Here is an 18,016-nt window from a genome sequence, read left to right as displayed (position 1 = left end):
TGACTATTCTTCCATCTTCTAACTGATACCATTTGTTCTCCAAATACTTTCCAGGTTCAGTCTTTAACCACTCCTCTTCTTGAGCTGTATAAACTGGAGTCCATTGAGACAGTGGAGTTGGTATAAGAGCAGCTATATGCCCCACATACTCCTGTCTTCCCGATTCAGCGGCACGCTTAGCTGCACTATCTGCCATCCGATTTCCTTTGGTTACATCACCATCTCCTCTCAGATGCGCTCGACAATGTATAATACCGACTTCTCTCGGCTCCCACACTGCTTCCAATAGTTGTAGGATTTCGGCTGCGTACTTGATTTCTTTGCCTTCTGAATTCAATAGTCCTCTTTCTTTATACAAAGCTCCGTGGGCATGAGTGGTTAAGAACGCATACTTGGAGTCCGTGTAGATGTTCACTCTTAAACCTTCAGCCAATTGTAACGCTCGTGTCAGTGCTATCAATTCTGCCTTTTGTGCTGATGTTCCTTTTGCCAGTGGCCGGGCTTCTATCACCTTGTCTATTGTTGTTACTGCATATCCTGCATAGCGGATCCCTTCTTTCACATAACTACTGCCGTCGGTGTAATATTGAACATCGGGGTTCTGGATGGGAAAATCACGAAGATCGGGTCTACTTGAAAATACTTCATCCATTACTTCCAAACAATCATGTTGACTTTCAGTAGGTTGTGGCAAAAGGGTAGCTGGATTTAGGGTATTTACAGTCTCTAAATGCACTCTTGGGTTTTCACACAACATTGCTTGATACTTGGTCATACGGCTGTTACTAAACCAATGATTTCCTTTGTAATCCAACAACGTCTGTACTGCATGTGGGACTCGTACATAAAGTTCTTGACCCAGAGTGAGTTTATCGGCTTCAGCTACTAGCAGGGCAGCTGCAGCTACAGCTCTTAGACAAGGTGGAAGTCCGCTGGCCACTGCATCCAGTTGCTTAGACATGTAGGCAACAGGTCTTTGCCATGATCCCAAGTACTGTGTCAATACTCCCACAGCCATTCTTCTTTGCTCATGTACATACAGGTAGAATGGTCGTGTGTGATCAGGTAGACCTAATGCTGGGGCACTCATCAAAGCCTTCTTCACATCTTCAAATGCCGTTTGCTGTTCTTGAGTCCATAAGAAGGGGTCGTGCTCTGTACCTTTGATAGCTGCATACAGAGGTTTTGCCAGTATCGCGTAGCTGGGAATCCATATCCTACAGAAGCCTGCTGCCCCCAAGAATTCTCGCACTTGTCTTCTATTCTTGGGTATCGGTATTTGGCACACAGCTTCTTTTCTCTCTGGCCCCATAATTCTTTGACCTTCAGAGATATGGAATCCCAGATATTTGACAGTTGGCAAACACAACTGAGCCTTCTTTCTAGACACCTTGTATCCTGCCTTCCAGAGAATGTGTAGTAGATCGTGCGTCGCTTGCTGACATATTTCCTTTGTAACTGCTGCTATCAACAAGTCATCTACATATTGTAACAATACACACTCTCCTGGGATGGACTCGAAATCCAATAAATCTTGACTTAGAGCTGAACCAAATAGGGTAGGTGAATTTTTAAACCCTTGGGGCAGTCTTGTCCAGGTCATTTGGCGTTTTGAGCCCGTTACAGCGTTTTCCCATTGGAAAGCGAAGATACATTGACTTTCTGCGGCAATTCGGAGGCAAAAGAAGGCATCTTTGAGGTCTAAGACTGTAAAATAAGTAGCCCCGCCCGGAATTAAAGCAAGCAGGTTATATGGATTGGGCACAACTGGATGTATACTAACAACCGCATCATTGACTGCTCTCAAGTCCTGCACAGGTTGATACTCATCTGTACCGGGCTTTTGAACAGGCAGCAATGGGGTGTTCCAGGGGGAAGTACAGAATTTTAGGATACCATACCGTATGAACTTATCCAGATAAGATTGGATGTTCTTCTTAGCCTTCTGCGGGATGTGATATTGTCTTAGGCTCACTGGATAAACCCCAATTTTTAGTTCGATTTTAATAGGTGGAATATTGCGGGCCAGTCCTGGTGGGTTGTTCTCTGCCCAAACTCCTGGTATGTTGAATAAGGACTCATCACTCCTAGGGTTTTGGCTAGTCAACGCTGTATAAAGTCGCCACTCTTCTTCCTTTGGTACGGATAATGTCATAATACCTGAAGGTCCATTAAACTTTAAGGATGTTGTTCCATTTGGTATGAACGTAATCTGCGCTTGTAACTTAGATAGCATATCACGTCCCAGCAATTGGACTGGACATTCAGGCATATAAAGGAATTGATGTTTTACTACGTGGCCTCCCAATGTACAGAGTCGACTTTTAAGAACCGGTTTTGCAGTACTTCTTCCAGTTGCTCCTATTACAGTAATAGTTCTTCCAGATGGAGGAGCAACTAGGTCAGTCACCACCGAATGTTCAGCACCAGTGTCGATCATGAACGCACTCCTTTTTCCCCCTATTGATACATCGACCATAGGCTCCGCTCGACCAAGGGGGATGGAGCCCGGTCGGTATCAATAGTCCTCCATGACCATGTCAGCCAATCCTACAAAGTCCCTACCTTCTCTATCGCGGGACCTTTGCGCTGCTTGATAATACCTATCTTCCCTAACACTTCCTCTATTCCCATTGCTCCCTCTATTACCATTACTCCCTCCGGGGCCTCCTCTACCTCTCGCTCTGCCTCTAAAGTTTCCGTAACCTGCCCTGGGTTGGTCTCTCTCGTACTGCTCTCTTTGTGGACACTCGTTCCTCCAATGCCCTTCTTCCTTGCAATACGCGCACTGATTCCTACTCAAAGGCTCCCTGTTCCATCTACTATCGCCTCTATCTGGGCCCCGTCTATCTACGCCTGCGATCGCTACCGCTAGCATATCTGCCTTTTTACGCATCTTGAGCTCTTCCTCTTTCTTACTTTCTGTTTCCCTATTCATATACACTTTATTCGCTACCTCCATTAGTTGGGTGATAGACATACCTGCAAACCCTTCTAACTTTTGTAGCTTGCGCTTAATATCTCCGTAAGCTTGGCTGACAAAGGCGGAGTTCACCATTCGGGAATTATCTGTGTCTTCCGGATTAAAGGGAGTATACAAGCGGTATGCCTCCAATAATCGGTCATAAAAGACACTGGGCGCTTCATCACTTTTCTGAATCACCTCAACTGTCTTCGACATATTAATGGCTTTCTTCCCTCCGGCTTTCATGCCAGCAATTATAGCGTCTCTATAGGCTTTAAGTTGGACCATATCTGCGCCATTAACATTCCAGTCGGGATCGGTGTTAGGATAATGTGTTGCGGCCCATGCTGCTGGATTGGCTTGGTTTAAAGCACGGGCTCTATCCTCTAGCGCTTTAATGGCCGCTTGATTAATCCTTGTCCTTTCCTCATTATTAAACAAAGTCATTAATAACTGCTGACAATCAGCCCATGTCGGATTATGTGTCTGAACTATCGAGGTGAACAGATCGGTCATAGCTTGTGGTTTCTCAGTGTACGAGGAATTGTGGGTCTTCCAATTCAAGAGATCGGTAGTCGTGAACGGGACATATACGAAGACTGGGTCAGCATGTGCCATTTGACCTGCTTGACCGGAAGTTTGAAGTGGCGCCAAATCAGGATATTTAGATCTAACGGGGGTTGGTTCTGGTTCTGGAAGGGGAGGTTTAATACGAGGGGGGGTGGATTCTGTACTAGAAGAGGAAGCGGAAGTGGATGAGGGCAATGAGGGGAGGGGTATAGAACTTCCTGCATTCGCGTTACCTCTTCCTGTAGGGAAGTAAGGGGGCGGCAAAGGGATCTCGGACTCAGGGGGCGTGTCCAAAATGGGCCTAACCACAGTCCTAGTGGACAAACAAGTCCTGGCCACCATGAGGCGACATTGCTCCTCGTGGCATATCTGAATCCATTTTGGCGAGTCGTTTACGGCCTGTCTCCAACAATCAATATATGGAAACTGTCCGTAAAGTTCAGGCCTACCTGACACAGCCACGTGTACGCGCTGTACCAGCGTTGGATCCAAACTACCACGTGGCGGCCATGCCGCAACCAAAGTAGGCCACTCCCTAGTGCACAAAGTGACCAAACGTACAGGAGACATTTTAACCCCAAAATCACAGGTTTTGAATCCCTTTTTAAAATTCTTTACCATACAACCTAAGGGATCCGGAATCGTTGACTCCGACGCACCCATACTTATCAATGGAACGTCGTTGACAACGAATACTATGCACGCGTACTATTCAACAGTCACACCCGTTTCCTCTGGCGACAGCACCACGTGGTACGGCTACCAAGTGAAACGTACACAATAACACAATAAACACTCAGGGAATTCCCGTACACACACAGCTGTTACACCAGTCACTAGATAATCAATATTATGCCCTTTGGCGAAACTATACAGTCACCCACGCTATAATTCTCTATATATGAATTACCCGTCTATAACACACCCCAGTAACATCGTCTTTTACAAATAGCGGTTACAGTACGGTTAGCATAGGTCAAAGCACAATTTAAGGTCACAATACAATTATTAGTGGTTATGGTGTTAAACATGCAATGGACGACAGTGATTAGTACTTATATACAGTGTCAGTAAATATACAGGGTTATGGTACCGTGCACTATGATACAGCCACACACTATTAACACTCTCGCTAGACGGCTGAGCTCGCGCTATCTAACAAGATATACACTTTACTAAACAATCTTTAACACATTTACAATTCCCAACTAAACTATTGGCCAGTACCTTGAATGGACTACCTAAAACTATGTACACCCGTTTTGGTTAGCCACACTGCCCAAGCACCACATATAGCGAGCTAGAGGACCGAATTTACACAGGCGCCTCTTAGTCGATTACTATCAAAAATCTAGTGGGTTCCAAATTTACACGCCTTCCCACTTAGCCAAGATAGGTTGAGAGCTAGCGAACCGAATTTACACAGGCGCCGCTTAGTCTCCCGGTCCCTCCGACCTAGCGAACGTAATATACACCCTAGAACGCTAGTCTAGACAAGACACCGGTGTCCGGCTAGGGCTATTTACACAGGACCCCGCCTGACTAACCAAATCAAACGGTCTTACTAAAGAGCGTTCGATTGAGCGGTGCGCCTTCGCTCCTTCCCTCCGACAGAGGGGGCAGATTCCATACACAATTCAAACCCCTTATGGGCCTACCGCACAATCGGTATACCCCTAGTGGGTCTGCCGTCTAAAACAGCAGTTGTCTTACCTCCTCGTTCCTGAACCTGAGTTCACACTCATCGACGGGGACACCCCAGCACTTCTTACGTAGAGGGCGATGATCTCCTGGACAACAGACCAGTGGCGCCGAGACGAAGGGAGGTCCACGCAGAAGTTCAGGGGTGCAGCCGTAGAGAACGTGGGCAAAGATAGACCGTCTCACGCCTCTGCCTCTCAGCTACCGTTGAACGATGAGCTTCCCGGCCAATGCACCAAATGATACCGGAGAAACTGACGGAAGCCAAGCACAGAGAGATGGACACAGGTTTCTTCAGGAAGGAAGAGATTCTTTATTGGATCACCGATTGGGACTCAGAGGGACTAGTGTCACCAAAATACAGCAAGTTCTGAGCCCCGGACAATAGTGCAGGCTCCTTATATAGGCACATAACTCCTCCCATATTAAGCTCCACCCGCATATTCTCTTGACCAATCAATACAAATAAGAATTAACTTCCTGCTTGACCGCATGGCCTGTCCAGCACAATGGAGGAGGGGAATACTATATCCTGTATTCTTGCACATGCTCCGTACACTACTGATCGTATCTTGCCACGTGCAACCAACTGATCGATACGTCAGCATATGCACGTACACATGCCACGTGGTAATCTCGGCCTACTAAATTTATTTTTACCGAGATTCCACCACATTAGATGATGATGTTTAATTATCTACAAATTCTTGTATAAAAATAATTGCATCATGATGACGCGTTCCTTTTAGATCAATTAACTAAGTGCCTGTTTTTCTTCTATGTCAAATATATCAATATGTGTCTTGTCGGAATTTTGTCAATGCAACACACTTGGGGATATCTATAAAGGCAAGGTTTCAAAAAGGATCAATCGTCATGGAAACCAATGCACTGTTATTTATTTAGATTTCAACTCATTTTCAGACTCATAAACTTGTAGAAATATTGCAGAACAGACTGTAAATCAGAGTAAAATGACATGTTAATAATTGTTAGGAATATGAATCTGTCTTGTATATATTACATATGAGTTCTTTTTAAAAGTAATGATTTTTTTTATGCTTATTATTTTTTAGGTTGAACTTCATGTCCATTTAGATGGGAGCATCAGACCCGAAACCATTTTACACTTTGCTAAGTAAGTGGAAAAAAATATCCGTCCATTGATATAAATCAGATTTTTGTAAATGCCCTATTATGTGCCATCCATCCACCAACCCACCGACCCAACCCATGCCCTGAGTTTTATTTTGTACATTAAGTTCTCTTTGGCACAAAGACTGAGATAGCATTTGGTACACAACAATAATAATCTGAGAAATCCTATTGTGTTAAAACCACCAATTAGACCCCCCCGCCCCACCCCACTAAATACAGTAAAATCTTACCTTTATTACAGTCTGCTGCTGACTCTGCCCCTGATCGGCCTGCTTGGCTTACATCATCAGAAGTGGTGGTCTGAGCCAATCACAATGCTTCCCCCTTAGGATTGGCTGAGATTGTCAAGTAGGCAGATCAGGGGCAGAGCCAACACAAGCGAAACACAGCCCCGGCCAATCAGCATCTCCTCAGAGATGCATTAAATCTGGAGACACTGAATGTCAGTCACACTGTGCAGCACTGCCCCATGAAGCACCATCTGAGGAGTGCCCAGTGGAGGTATACCTAGGCTGTAATGTAAACACTGCATTTTCTCCGAAAAGGCCTGAAGGGAACGATTATGCTCACTGTAGTTGTTCTGGTAGTGTCCCTTTAAAAGTCCATAATCTAATTTTTTTGAGTGTTTTCTTATTTATTTTCGTTGGGTTTCGTTTTCTTTGTTCTACTACAATTTTTGTGTTTTATATAATTTATTTATAACAATGTGTTCTTTTTATTATAGGAAAAGACAAATTGAGCTTCCTGGAGATACTACTGAAGAACTTCTGCGACATGTATCCTACAAAGAACCCCTCAGTCTCACCGAATTCCTTGCCAAATTTAATATATACATGCCTGCTATTGCGTGAGTGACACATCTTTTGGTTTTGGGAACATTGCGTAATCACAGCAGGAACTTGCCTTAGAGACAATTGCTACTGTTAGCAGAAAAAAGAGCTTGTATTGTTCTTTTGGTTTAAATGTTCTGCTAACAGGACAAAATAGAGTCATATGGCCAGCTAAAATTTAAAGACCGTTAAAAATTGCCAAATTATACTCGCTTACACACATCAAGGCCAACAGTTTTGATTCAATAATGAGTTGTCTTGTGTGGGGAGAGACACAAGACATTTCACAGGAGACAGGGTGAGAGACACAAGGTGGTTTTGAGGAGATTGGAAAAGAAACACAAAGCTTTTTTAGGGAGATTGGCAACAGAGGTGTTAGGGAGTTAGAAGACTCACAGTGATTAGGAGGGCCTGTGGCACTGCAGGTCCCCTCTCCCTCCCACCTCCCATCCCAAGTTGCTGAAGGGGTTAAAACCCCTTCAGTGACTTACCTGTATCCAGCGTCGATGTCCCTCGGTGCTGGATCAGGCTCCGCCTACGCTCCTCCTCCGCCGACGTCAGCCGGTGGGGGCAACCTACTGCGCATGCGCAGCCGGCAGCAGGGGAGACCTAATGTGCATGCACGGCAATGCCGCGCACGCGCATTAGACCTCCACATAGGAAAGCATTGAATAATGCTTTCAATGCTTTCCTATGGGGATTTCGGCGACTCTGGAGGTCCTCACATAGCGTGAGGACATCCAGCGACGTTATAGCACACTTTTCATGTGCTATAAACACGGAAGAGCCCACTAGTGGCTGTCTAGTAGACAGCCACTAAAGGGGGAGTTAACCCTGCAAGGTAGTTATTGCAGTTTATGAAAACAGCAATAATTACACTTGCAGGGTTAAGGGTAGTGGGAGTTGGCACCCAGACCACTCCAATGGGCAGAAGTGGTCTGGGTGCCTGGAGTGTCCCTTTAAGGAAGTTAAGAGGATAAAGAGACATGGGAGTGAGAAATGGGACAAGTGTTTAAAGGGCAGTGAGGAAGTTTGTATAGATGTTTAACTTTTGCCTGTGGATACCAATATGATCAAACAAAGTGGAGAAACAAGTACAGTTATGAAACACGCTGGCATATAGGCAGCTTTATAAATCATCTGTAGTAATAAATCTGTCTCTTTCTATGGAGGGGAGAGTTGTGATCCTTTTAAGAGCCATGTGAATGTACACAATAGAGAGTTGTTAAGATAGCCATTTGTTGATAGACTGTCATAAGGTGTATCCTAATGTTATTGTTGCGTTTCTCTTGTTTTCCCCCAGTGGTGACCGAGAAGCTATTAAGAGAATTGCCTATGAATTTGTTGAAATGAAAGCCAAAGAAGGAGTGATTTATGTAGAAACCCGATACAGTCCTCATTTTCTAGCTAACTCCAAGGTGGATCCCATTCCATGGGGGCAAAAAGAGTGAGTTACATTCTAGAATCTAGACAACTCCATCTCATGCTTTTAAGAAAAATAATACATTTATACCATCAGTACCCATAAAATCCTGGTGCAAGATATTTTTTTGGGCCCCACTCTAGTGCACGTATGCCCAAAGGATAGATTCTCAACTACAATTTCCACAATTTGTTGCCGGCTGGGTATCTACCATTTACCCATCCTTGCACGGTTGTATTCGTGAGCTATGTCTGTGTGTTTAAATGTAAGCATAGAGTACGTGTGTGTGAATGAAGGGGTGCAATGTGTGTAGTGCTGGCATTTGAATGCAGTTATGTAATGTAGTGTTGCCATTTGAATGAAGTGGTCTATTTGTGTGTAGTGGTGGAGTGTGAATACAGGAGTGTGTTTTTGCATAGCGTTGTCATTTGAACGCAGTTCTGTGTGCGTTTGAATGCAGAAGTGTATTATCGCTATATGCAGGGCCGCCATCAGGGGGTGACAACCATACACTGGGGCCCACACGCTGATGCACTTAGGGCCACCCGATGGGCCCCATATCTTCAGGGGCCCGGTCAGCGCTGTGGCCGTGGTATAGCGTGACCAGGCCCCTTTAAAAAATTAAAATAAAAAAAATGCAGCCGCAGTGCAAGTGCTGCTGGGAGGAAGTGGTCACTTCCTCCCAGCTCACTGCGTGCGGGAGGAGCGCGCGCGCCCGGTGTTCTATCAAATTCCCCACCGCCAATGAAGAGGGAGAGCCAGCTGACTCACAGTCCCATCAGCCCCAGCCAGCCACCCTCCTGCAAAGACAAGGTAAGAAACAGGACGGTGGCTGGAAAATGAGCTGTGTGTGTATGTTAGTATGTGTGTCTGTCTGTGTGTGTGTCTGTCCGTATGTCTGTCCGTTTGTCTGTCTGGCTATGTGTCTGTCCGTATGTCTGTCTGTGTGTCTGTCTGTATGTCGGTATGTATGTGTGTCTGTCTGTCTATGTGTGTGTCTGTCTGTCTGTATGTCTGTCCATATGTCTGTATGTCTGTCTGTATGTCTGTATGTCTGTATGCATGTCATTATGTGTGTATGAATGTCATTATGTGTGTATGAATGTCATTATGTGTGTATGAATGTCATTATGTGTGTATGAATGTCAGTGTATGTATGTCTGCATGTCATTATGAATGTATGTATGCCAGTATGAATGTATGTCATTATGAATGTGTGTATGTATGGATGTCTATCTGTATGCATGTCATTATGTGTGTATGTCTGCATGTCATTATGAATGTGTGTATGTCTGTCTGTCTGTATGAATGTATGTATGTATGCCAATATGAATGTCTGCCTATATGTCCTTATGCATGTGTCTGTGTCTGTATGTCCATATGCATGTGTGTCTGTATGTATGTTAGTATGTGTCTGTCACTATGTATGCCTGTATGTCAGTATGTATGCCTGTATGCGTATCAGTATGTGTGTCTGTTAGTATGTATCAGTGTGTGTGTGTGTGTGTGTGTGTATCTGTGTCCTTTTGTATCAGTGAATGTGTTTGTGTCTGTGTGTGTATTCCTGTGGGCGGGATTTGGAGGCGGTCTCTGTGGGCGGTTTTGGAGGCGGGCCCCCAGGGTCCCAGACCCTGAGCTCAGTTAGGGGCCCCAAAATTTCTGCTGGCGGCCCTGGCTATATGTAGTGTTAGTGCTTTAATGTACAGGGTGTGTTTGTGTTGGTGTTTGTAAGCAGGGGTGCTGTGTGTGCAGTGTTGGTGTTTGAATTCTGGGATGTATTTACTGCCACACACAGATGCACACATGCACAACCTGGCACAGATATTCGCACACACACAGTTACACATATTTGTCACAATTTACAGATTTTTAGCCACCCTCCTAGTTAGTTACCTTTTAGGTTCAGGAGGGTGGCTTCCTGGGATCCAGTGTGAGCTGGCTGTGTAAGCGTGCTAGCTAAGGCTAATTGAAGTCTAAAGCCAGGATTTCTCCGTCCCTCTCCACTTTCTTTATGTGCCTCCTCCGGTTCCTCCCTGCGTATCTCTTTGCAAACTGGGAGGAAGTGACCTTAACTGATTTCCTCCCAGCATGCCACAGGAAAATTAATAATCAGACCGTGTGCTATTAAAGGGCCGTGGTGCTTGATCTGGCAACTGATCTGAAATGCCCTCCATGTGTCCCTAAGTGTGCCAAGCCCACAGCTAGTGGGCCCCGCCAACAGCTACTGGGCCCCAGTGCGGCCTCACTGCTGGTAGTGCCGCTGTTGTTATGCATATATTTTACAGTATACTGGTGCATTTTTACTCCATTTGGTTGACAGATCAAGTGAGAAAAAATATATCAATAAAGGGAAAAATAAGGAGAAATAAAAAGAAAAGAAAAAAATATATATATATATATATATTTAAAATTTGAATTCCCAGTATTCTGATTATCGTAAAGTGAAAACTAATAGCAACTAAAAGTTAGCTATAAACCACCCTTCATTATTATTGCTATGTGGTTTTTTTTATTTTTTTAAAACCCATAGACTGCAAGAGAGTAAGCTGTCTCTGCTGGTATTGGAGGCAGAGACAGCTTCAGAGCTCCTCTACACCTCCCAAGTGAAATAGTGTTGTATTACGTGACTGTCTGCTTTATAAATTGTTACCTTTTTTTCAGTCTATATAAATATTGTCGATTCTGTTTCCGCAGAGGTGACGTGACTCCCGACGACGTAGTTGACCTTGTTAACCAAGGTTTACGAGAAGGAGAGAAAGCCTTCAACGTCAAAGCCAGGTCTATTCTATGCTGCATGCGTCACATGCCAAGTAACGTATTACCGCTAAATGTGCTGCTCTGCTCTTTCTAACCAGGGTTTGCACTAATAACCAGTGAATCGATCGTATGAATTCTGCATGTTCTTATGAGAAATATATGTTTAGGTTATTTATGAAGATCCAAATAGTCTTCCTAGTGGCAACTTTTGGAGAAAATGCTTAAATAGAAACCAAAGTTGCAATTTTGGGTTAAGTTTGGAGATTAACCTCGGTTGTACAAGTGTATTTCGAAATATTTTTTCAGGCTGCTAAATTAAGTTTAAAAACAAATAACAAAAATGTTTTGACCATTGGAACTGTCCGAATGCCCTACAATGGATAGAAGCTCACCACACTGAACATGCGTCTTTTCTTCGGACTCCTATTGAAATCCAAAGAGTATTGGATTTTTGCAGAAATTCTTGAAACATGCTACATTTGTGCATTCAGTGGTCAAATGTTTAAAGGGGTACTCCAACCCTTTTTGCCACTTTCCTTTTTGTGGTGTTGCAATGCCTTACTGGGCATTGCTAATAGGTCCCGCCTCCCAATGTGAAAAAAAAAAGACTTAAAACGTATCTGTAATTTAGAGCTGGGGAAAACCACCTGACACCAATCTCCCTCCTCCATCTGATGTAAGCATGGGCCTTGCATCGTCCAATCACAGACATCATAGAGAAGCTTGTGATTGGAGCATTTCACCAGCTCAGAACGCATGCACGCATTCTCAGCCAGCTAAAGGAGGTGAGGATGGAGTGGGGGTTATTTAAATCTATTTTTTTTTTTTTTTTTAAAGACGTTCAAGTAGTAGAGGAATGGGAGAGTGAGTTTCCCCTTCCAGATGCGATACCTGCACGGGAAAAAATATTACGTCTATGAGTTTAAACATGATTGAAAATATATGCTTAAATAAAATTTCAATGGGGTTCTCTTAGATCCCCAAAATCCTTATTAAATGGGAAGAACAACATAATTTTTTTGTTAATTTGAAGATAGTTTGGAAATTGCATGGGACTCAACTCCAGAGCAATTTCTGAGCTCCTGTATTCAATGAAATTAAAAGAGTTATTTTTTTATAAGTATGGCAGTCTGGAGGTCTTTTAAATACGTATGTAAGATTTGGAGACTCACAAATGCTGTGAAAATTTCAAACATTTTTTATTTGAATCAAAACTTTTTTGTTTTGTTTTTCTCAACAATTTAAAAAAACAAACAAAAAAAATAAAAAAAGCGTGGATCTTGGTAAATAACCACAAATTGTGTGTGTGTATATAATTATAATCAATTCAGAATGAATTAGTTTTACATTGTAATAATTATTTGCACAATAAACAGATGATTTTGCAATCTGGTTATGCAGTGAGGAACTTCGCCAAAGTCAATAAAGCAGAGTAGATCCAATAGACTCCCTTTATGAAGGTTGGTGAAACATATGGAGTAACATATTTGTAATTAGATTTAAATGTTCAGGAAGCTTCACAACCCTTTGCATTATTGGAATCGCATCGTTTTAGTATTTACTTATTCAATCAATCATGTAAATGCCTTGATGCATCCTCTATATTGGTCGTCTAGCCATACTTCCATAAAACGTACAGAATTGTATATTTTATTTTGCTTTTTATAGACTTGTTTATTTTACCACAATTAGGCGGTGGGTGAAACTGGAAGGGAACTTCAAAATTAATTTTCACAGGACACCCCCCCGCACAACACCAATCCAACGATGTGGAGTTAAACACACACACACACGCACACTCAGGCCCATCGTGACTTGCGGAGGAGGAAGACGCATACTAGCAAAGGCCGTCTGCCTCTTTCCGTTGACCCCGTGGAGTTTACAAAATCAGGAAAATAATCTCTATGGCTCACTGACAGCCAGTAACGTGTTTCTGAAATTATTTATAAAAGTGCCAATTTCAAAGAGAAATCAGCACTTTTATAAACTGCTTTCATGACATTTATTGTTTTATTTAAAAACTTCAAAATGCTAGTAAGTACCATATGTCTAGGTGTCGTGTGGTTCCTTCAAAGAAATTCACTGTTTCTTTTTAACAAGGTCACCAGCTTGTCCTGAATAATACCCCATTGCATTTAAACCTGTGTTGACTTTGGCTGAAGTAAACGCGTTTCACGGTCTGACTGCTGGTTCTGCCTGCATAAATTCACAACTTGTGATTTAATTGCCATCAATTATTTCACCTAATTTGAGTCTCGTTATTCAGACTGGAAGATTATCTATTACACTATTCTAATTTGTGTGTGATTTAATATGATTAGTGCAACGCATTTGATTATTTAGATTTACTGCATTTTACAAGGGTTTGTCTCCTTAATGTACCTTACAGAAACTGTGTATACCTTATTTCTTCATATAATGTTTGGCGTATGATAGATTATTAAATGCAGTATAATATTGGTAACAAAGCTATAAGAAGATTGGGAGTCTAACTAAAGCAGAGAAACTTAAAAGATAGGGATATACCGGTATGTGGATCCCTGCCTGCAGTGTACTGTTGCTATAACAAAAAACATGAACATATGTTTTGCAGCCTTTACTTTATGTATAATTAAATACATCGAGGTAAAGATTGGGCTCAGCCAAATCTTCCTCTGGGGCCAATTAACACCCAGAGCAGCCCAAGGGCCGTGATTACTTCCCAAGGGCTGTGCCTTGGGACCTTTGGTGCCTTGTGTGTTAAATCATGCATAACTATTAGCTAACCTCGCCTGCTTGCTAGCAAACGCATACGGCTTTGCACCAAAATTCAGTCTTTAACTCAGTGTCCTCAACGTAGAGGTGAACAAGCTATATCTTATTGAAGCTGAACTTGTCTTCATGTTTTGTGGGCGACAAGTTCACTTTAATTTGATCTGTCACAAATTTGTGGGTTGCATCTTAAAGGGATACTCCACGCACCATAACAACCTCTGCGCCTTGCACAGGTTTTTTTCCCAATGGGGTCGCTTGTCACTTTCTCCCTGCATTCTAGTGTCATATAAGTGTAGTCATTTCAGAAAAAAAAATCACTAGCTATAATCCCACTCCTCATTTTTATATATATATATATATATATATATATATATATATATATATCTCAAAGATAGAAGCTATGCTTACATGTATCCTATAGCCGTACTCCCATAGTGAAGCTCAAAAGGGCGGACCCACCCTGAAAAGGCGCCCCCAAAGAATTGTCAGGTCATGGAAGGTAGGGGTCAATAATGCCGCAATTATAGGAATTTAATGTAAATGTAAAAACTTCAAATGTGAGCAGTGTTTAAACTTTTTTTTCCCCTCATTTGTTTCAATCTATTGCTTTTTCATCTTTTTAACATACAAGAGATTTATGCGTTTTCCCGCGCATGTGTGTTCATGTAACACTACGAATGCATTTGCATTGCACAATTCTTCAATGTAAGGGATCGTGTACCTTAAACAACCTTTACCTGTTTATATCATTTAAACAGAAGCTGAAGGAGGAACTAGATTTACCTGTATATTTGTTTTGCTAGAACTCGACAATTTCCAACATGCCTTTTTATTTTTCATTTTTTTATTTCATATTTTCTTTAAGCCTTTATGTGCGTGCAACCTGAATGTTGTTATGCCTGGAATGCTGACACACAATCGACAGTTTTGAAGTAACGTTGAATCTGTTAAGACAGTGATTTCAGCCTGTGTTCTGAAGCCTGTCTGATTTCACAATACGATATTAGTTTCTGTTGTGTTAGGGGAACCTTGCCAACATCAACAAACACGGCAAATGGTTGTATCTATTCAGGATGATTCCCCTCCAAATTTCTGATATTTGGCTAACTATGATACAATCTAGTTTTCAAAAATTCATTTGGAAAACAACAAGTCCCAGAATAAGCTCTAAAGTTCTCTCTAGGAAACCTCAAAATGGAGGGGTAAATTACCCAAATATCAGAAATTGTTATTAGGCTAACATCATTGGTCACATATATAAACTTCAGGTTGAATCGTTTAAAACAGACACATGGTACCAAATTGAATCCGAGGCGGTTGGAAAAGATAGATTAGAAATATATTTATGGCATAAAAACAACAAAAAAACGACAGAATTTTTACGTAGTAAATCATTCATCCTGTCACAAATTATTAGTGCTTGGGAGATGATAAAAAAACAACAAAAAATTTCTAATAAAATAATTAAGTCATCACATCTGATTGTTTTAGAAGATGATATTGAGGATATCTCTTTAAATAATTGGTCCAAATTTCAATGGACGATTGGAGCTATCCTCCAGGAGGACCACATTTTACCCTTTGCTGATATTCAAGCCAAACTCCTTCTCCCTAATAAAGAACTCTTTTCTTATTTAAGAATTAAAAATTTCTTGAATAAGTTCTTACTAAAAACGTCGCCAAAAATCGATATTCTTATTCAAACCATCTTTAGATATACTAAGGTTAACAATTTTTTTTCAAAAGCTAATAATTTGTTATCCATTTTGGATCAACAACCCTTAAAGATACTTGATAAATGGAAAAATATCCTAAATATTGACATAACCGAGCAGGAATGGTGTACGTCTCTTAAAGATACTCGTAAATATTGTCAGAATTTAGTTGAATGTCAATATAAGATTATGTATAAATGGTACCGGACTCTATATACATTAAGTAAAATGTATCCAGGTCAAATTCCTCCTCATTGTTGGCGTTGTGGCTATCCAGAGGGAACACTCGTTCGTATATGGTGGCATTGTAGTTTAGTTAATAGTCTTTGGAAATGGTCCTTTGAAATACTTAAATGTTTATTTAATATTACAAGTAAAAAAGGCCCGGATATAGCACTGTTACATTTAAATTGGAAACTTTCTTCCACTTCTTCCAAGTGCCTCGTAAACCATTGCTTTCTGGCAGTAAAGATAATAATAGCAAGACAATGGAAGTCACATCTTCCTTTCCAGAGGTGTCAGCTTGTTAATCAAATCTTATTCCAACTCCGAATGGAAAAAGATTTACCAGTCTCCTCCATACTTCTTATAAATAAACAAGACCAATACACTAATTGGATTAGAATTTTGGAAAATAAATGAATTATTTATTTTTATTTTTCTTTCTTTAGATTTCGATAGCTAATTTCACCGCGGTGATATTTTCGCTTTTTACGACGTTTAGACTGACCATAGCCCACACTCATACTTATTTTTACAACAACTCTATAAGATAGAATTGTAGATTATGCTAGCTTTAGTGTACCTATAATCTTAATTTTATTAATGACAGGAGGCGAGTATTTGCTTAAGTCTCTCTTTACTAGAACTCCACAGCAGCACAGAAAAACAACCAATCAGAAAAAAGTTAGGTACTATAAAACTCCCCTCCCCATGCATCATTTCCTCTTTCAAGCTGCGACAAAACAGAACAAAAGGCAGAAAAACATAATGGGGAGAAACGAAGTCCTAGATACAATGAAGTCCATCCTCCGAGAAGAACTGCCACATCAGATAGTGTTGATGGACTGTAAACTGAAACGAGAGAAAAAACAGAATCGAACAGGTTGATTATCCAATGAAATGTACTCTGAATAAACATGCAGGTACCCAATGTAGCAACCAAAATTACCTAAATGTGCAGATATCCCAGCCCTACTTATGAAAAAACAGATATAGAAACAATTGACAGGTAGCAGAGACAAACAAGCAGAGTTGCATACGTACCTGATAATCTAAACTATGAAAATTAAACAAGGGAGGGATAAGAATGGGTGGGAAATACTCGCCTCCTGTCATTAATAAAATTAAGATTATAGGTACACTAAAGCTAGCATAATCTACAATTTTATAACATGACAGGAGGCTTCGTATTTGCTGTTTCAACGCTCAGTCCACCAATCCAACGCTGATTGTGTCGCTGGTACCTATTCCAGGAGATATCAGAGTAATCCTAATTGGACTTTCCAACTGCGATAAACGACAGTAGACTGATCAAAGAAGATGCCAGCCGACGAAGCATCTCAAGCACGGAAAAAAACACCATCCGCTGAAAGATCCATTGTACGTGGCGTTGCGACCTGTTTCCTATCAGTCGGTCCACGAGCTGGCAAGCTGACCTATCAGCCATTTTCCTCTAGCAGTAAAAATCGAAGGTCATTTGCGGACTTAGGGACGCGAGAAAAACTGCCACCATGTCTCAACTCTTGATCTCCAATCTCAAGGAATGCGTCTAAGTCCACCACCAATATCGCAATAGAATTGAGTAGGATCTTTCGTTCCCTCCTGGTCTACCCGGTGAGATGTCTCATTCGAGATAGAGGGAAGACTCCAAAAAGGCGTCTATTCAGGGTTCCGAACTGAACTTGTGTGGAGAAACGGTGGTCGACTATTCAGGGAGTAGTGAATTCCAGAAATATTCAAAAGGGATGGGAAGCGTAAAGCGGAGTGGAGATTTCCATCCAGATATGTCCTCGGCTAGGAATGAGAGATGTACGGATCCAATGGTGATTGGGACCTGTAAACCACGAAGCTGTAGTGAGTGAGTGAGATAATCCGATTACCCATAGTAAGATCCTGTTCCATGCCCGACCTGTCAAAATTT

At 41.8% G+C, this 18,016-nt stretch overlaps 1 protein-coding gene across 1 annotated transcript in view; it reads left to right on the top strand.

Moving 5' to 3' along the window:
- The window catches only part of ADA (adenosine deaminase), a 73,655-nt gene that overhangs the window by 39,767 nt on the left and 15,872 nt on the right, over positions 1 to 18,016 (top strand). Inside the window, exons 2-5 of the mRNA XM_063459426.1 lie at positions 6,313 to 6,374; positions 7,119 to 7,241; positions 8,528 to 8,671; positions 11,342 to 11,457. Coding sequence (XP_063315496.1) covers positions 6,313 to 6,374; positions 7,119 to 7,241; positions 8,528 to 8,671; positions 11,342 to 11,457 — 445 coding nt within the window. The remainder of the gene's footprint in view (positions 1 to 6,312; positions 6,375 to 7,118; positions 7,242 to 8,527; positions 8,672 to 11,341; positions 11,458 to 18,016) is intronic.

Source organism: Pelobates fuscus, chromosome 6, assembly GCF_036172605.1.
Source record: "Pelobates fuscus isolate aPelFus1 chromosome 6, aPelFus1.pri, whole genome shotgun sequence".
Classification (NCBI taxonomy): Eukaryota; Metazoa; Chordata; class Amphibia; order Anura; family Pelobatidae; genus Pelobates; species Pelobates fuscus.
The sequence above is the reverse complement of the archived record's forward strand: the minus strand, read 5'-3'. Positions and strand labels throughout refer to the sequence as shown.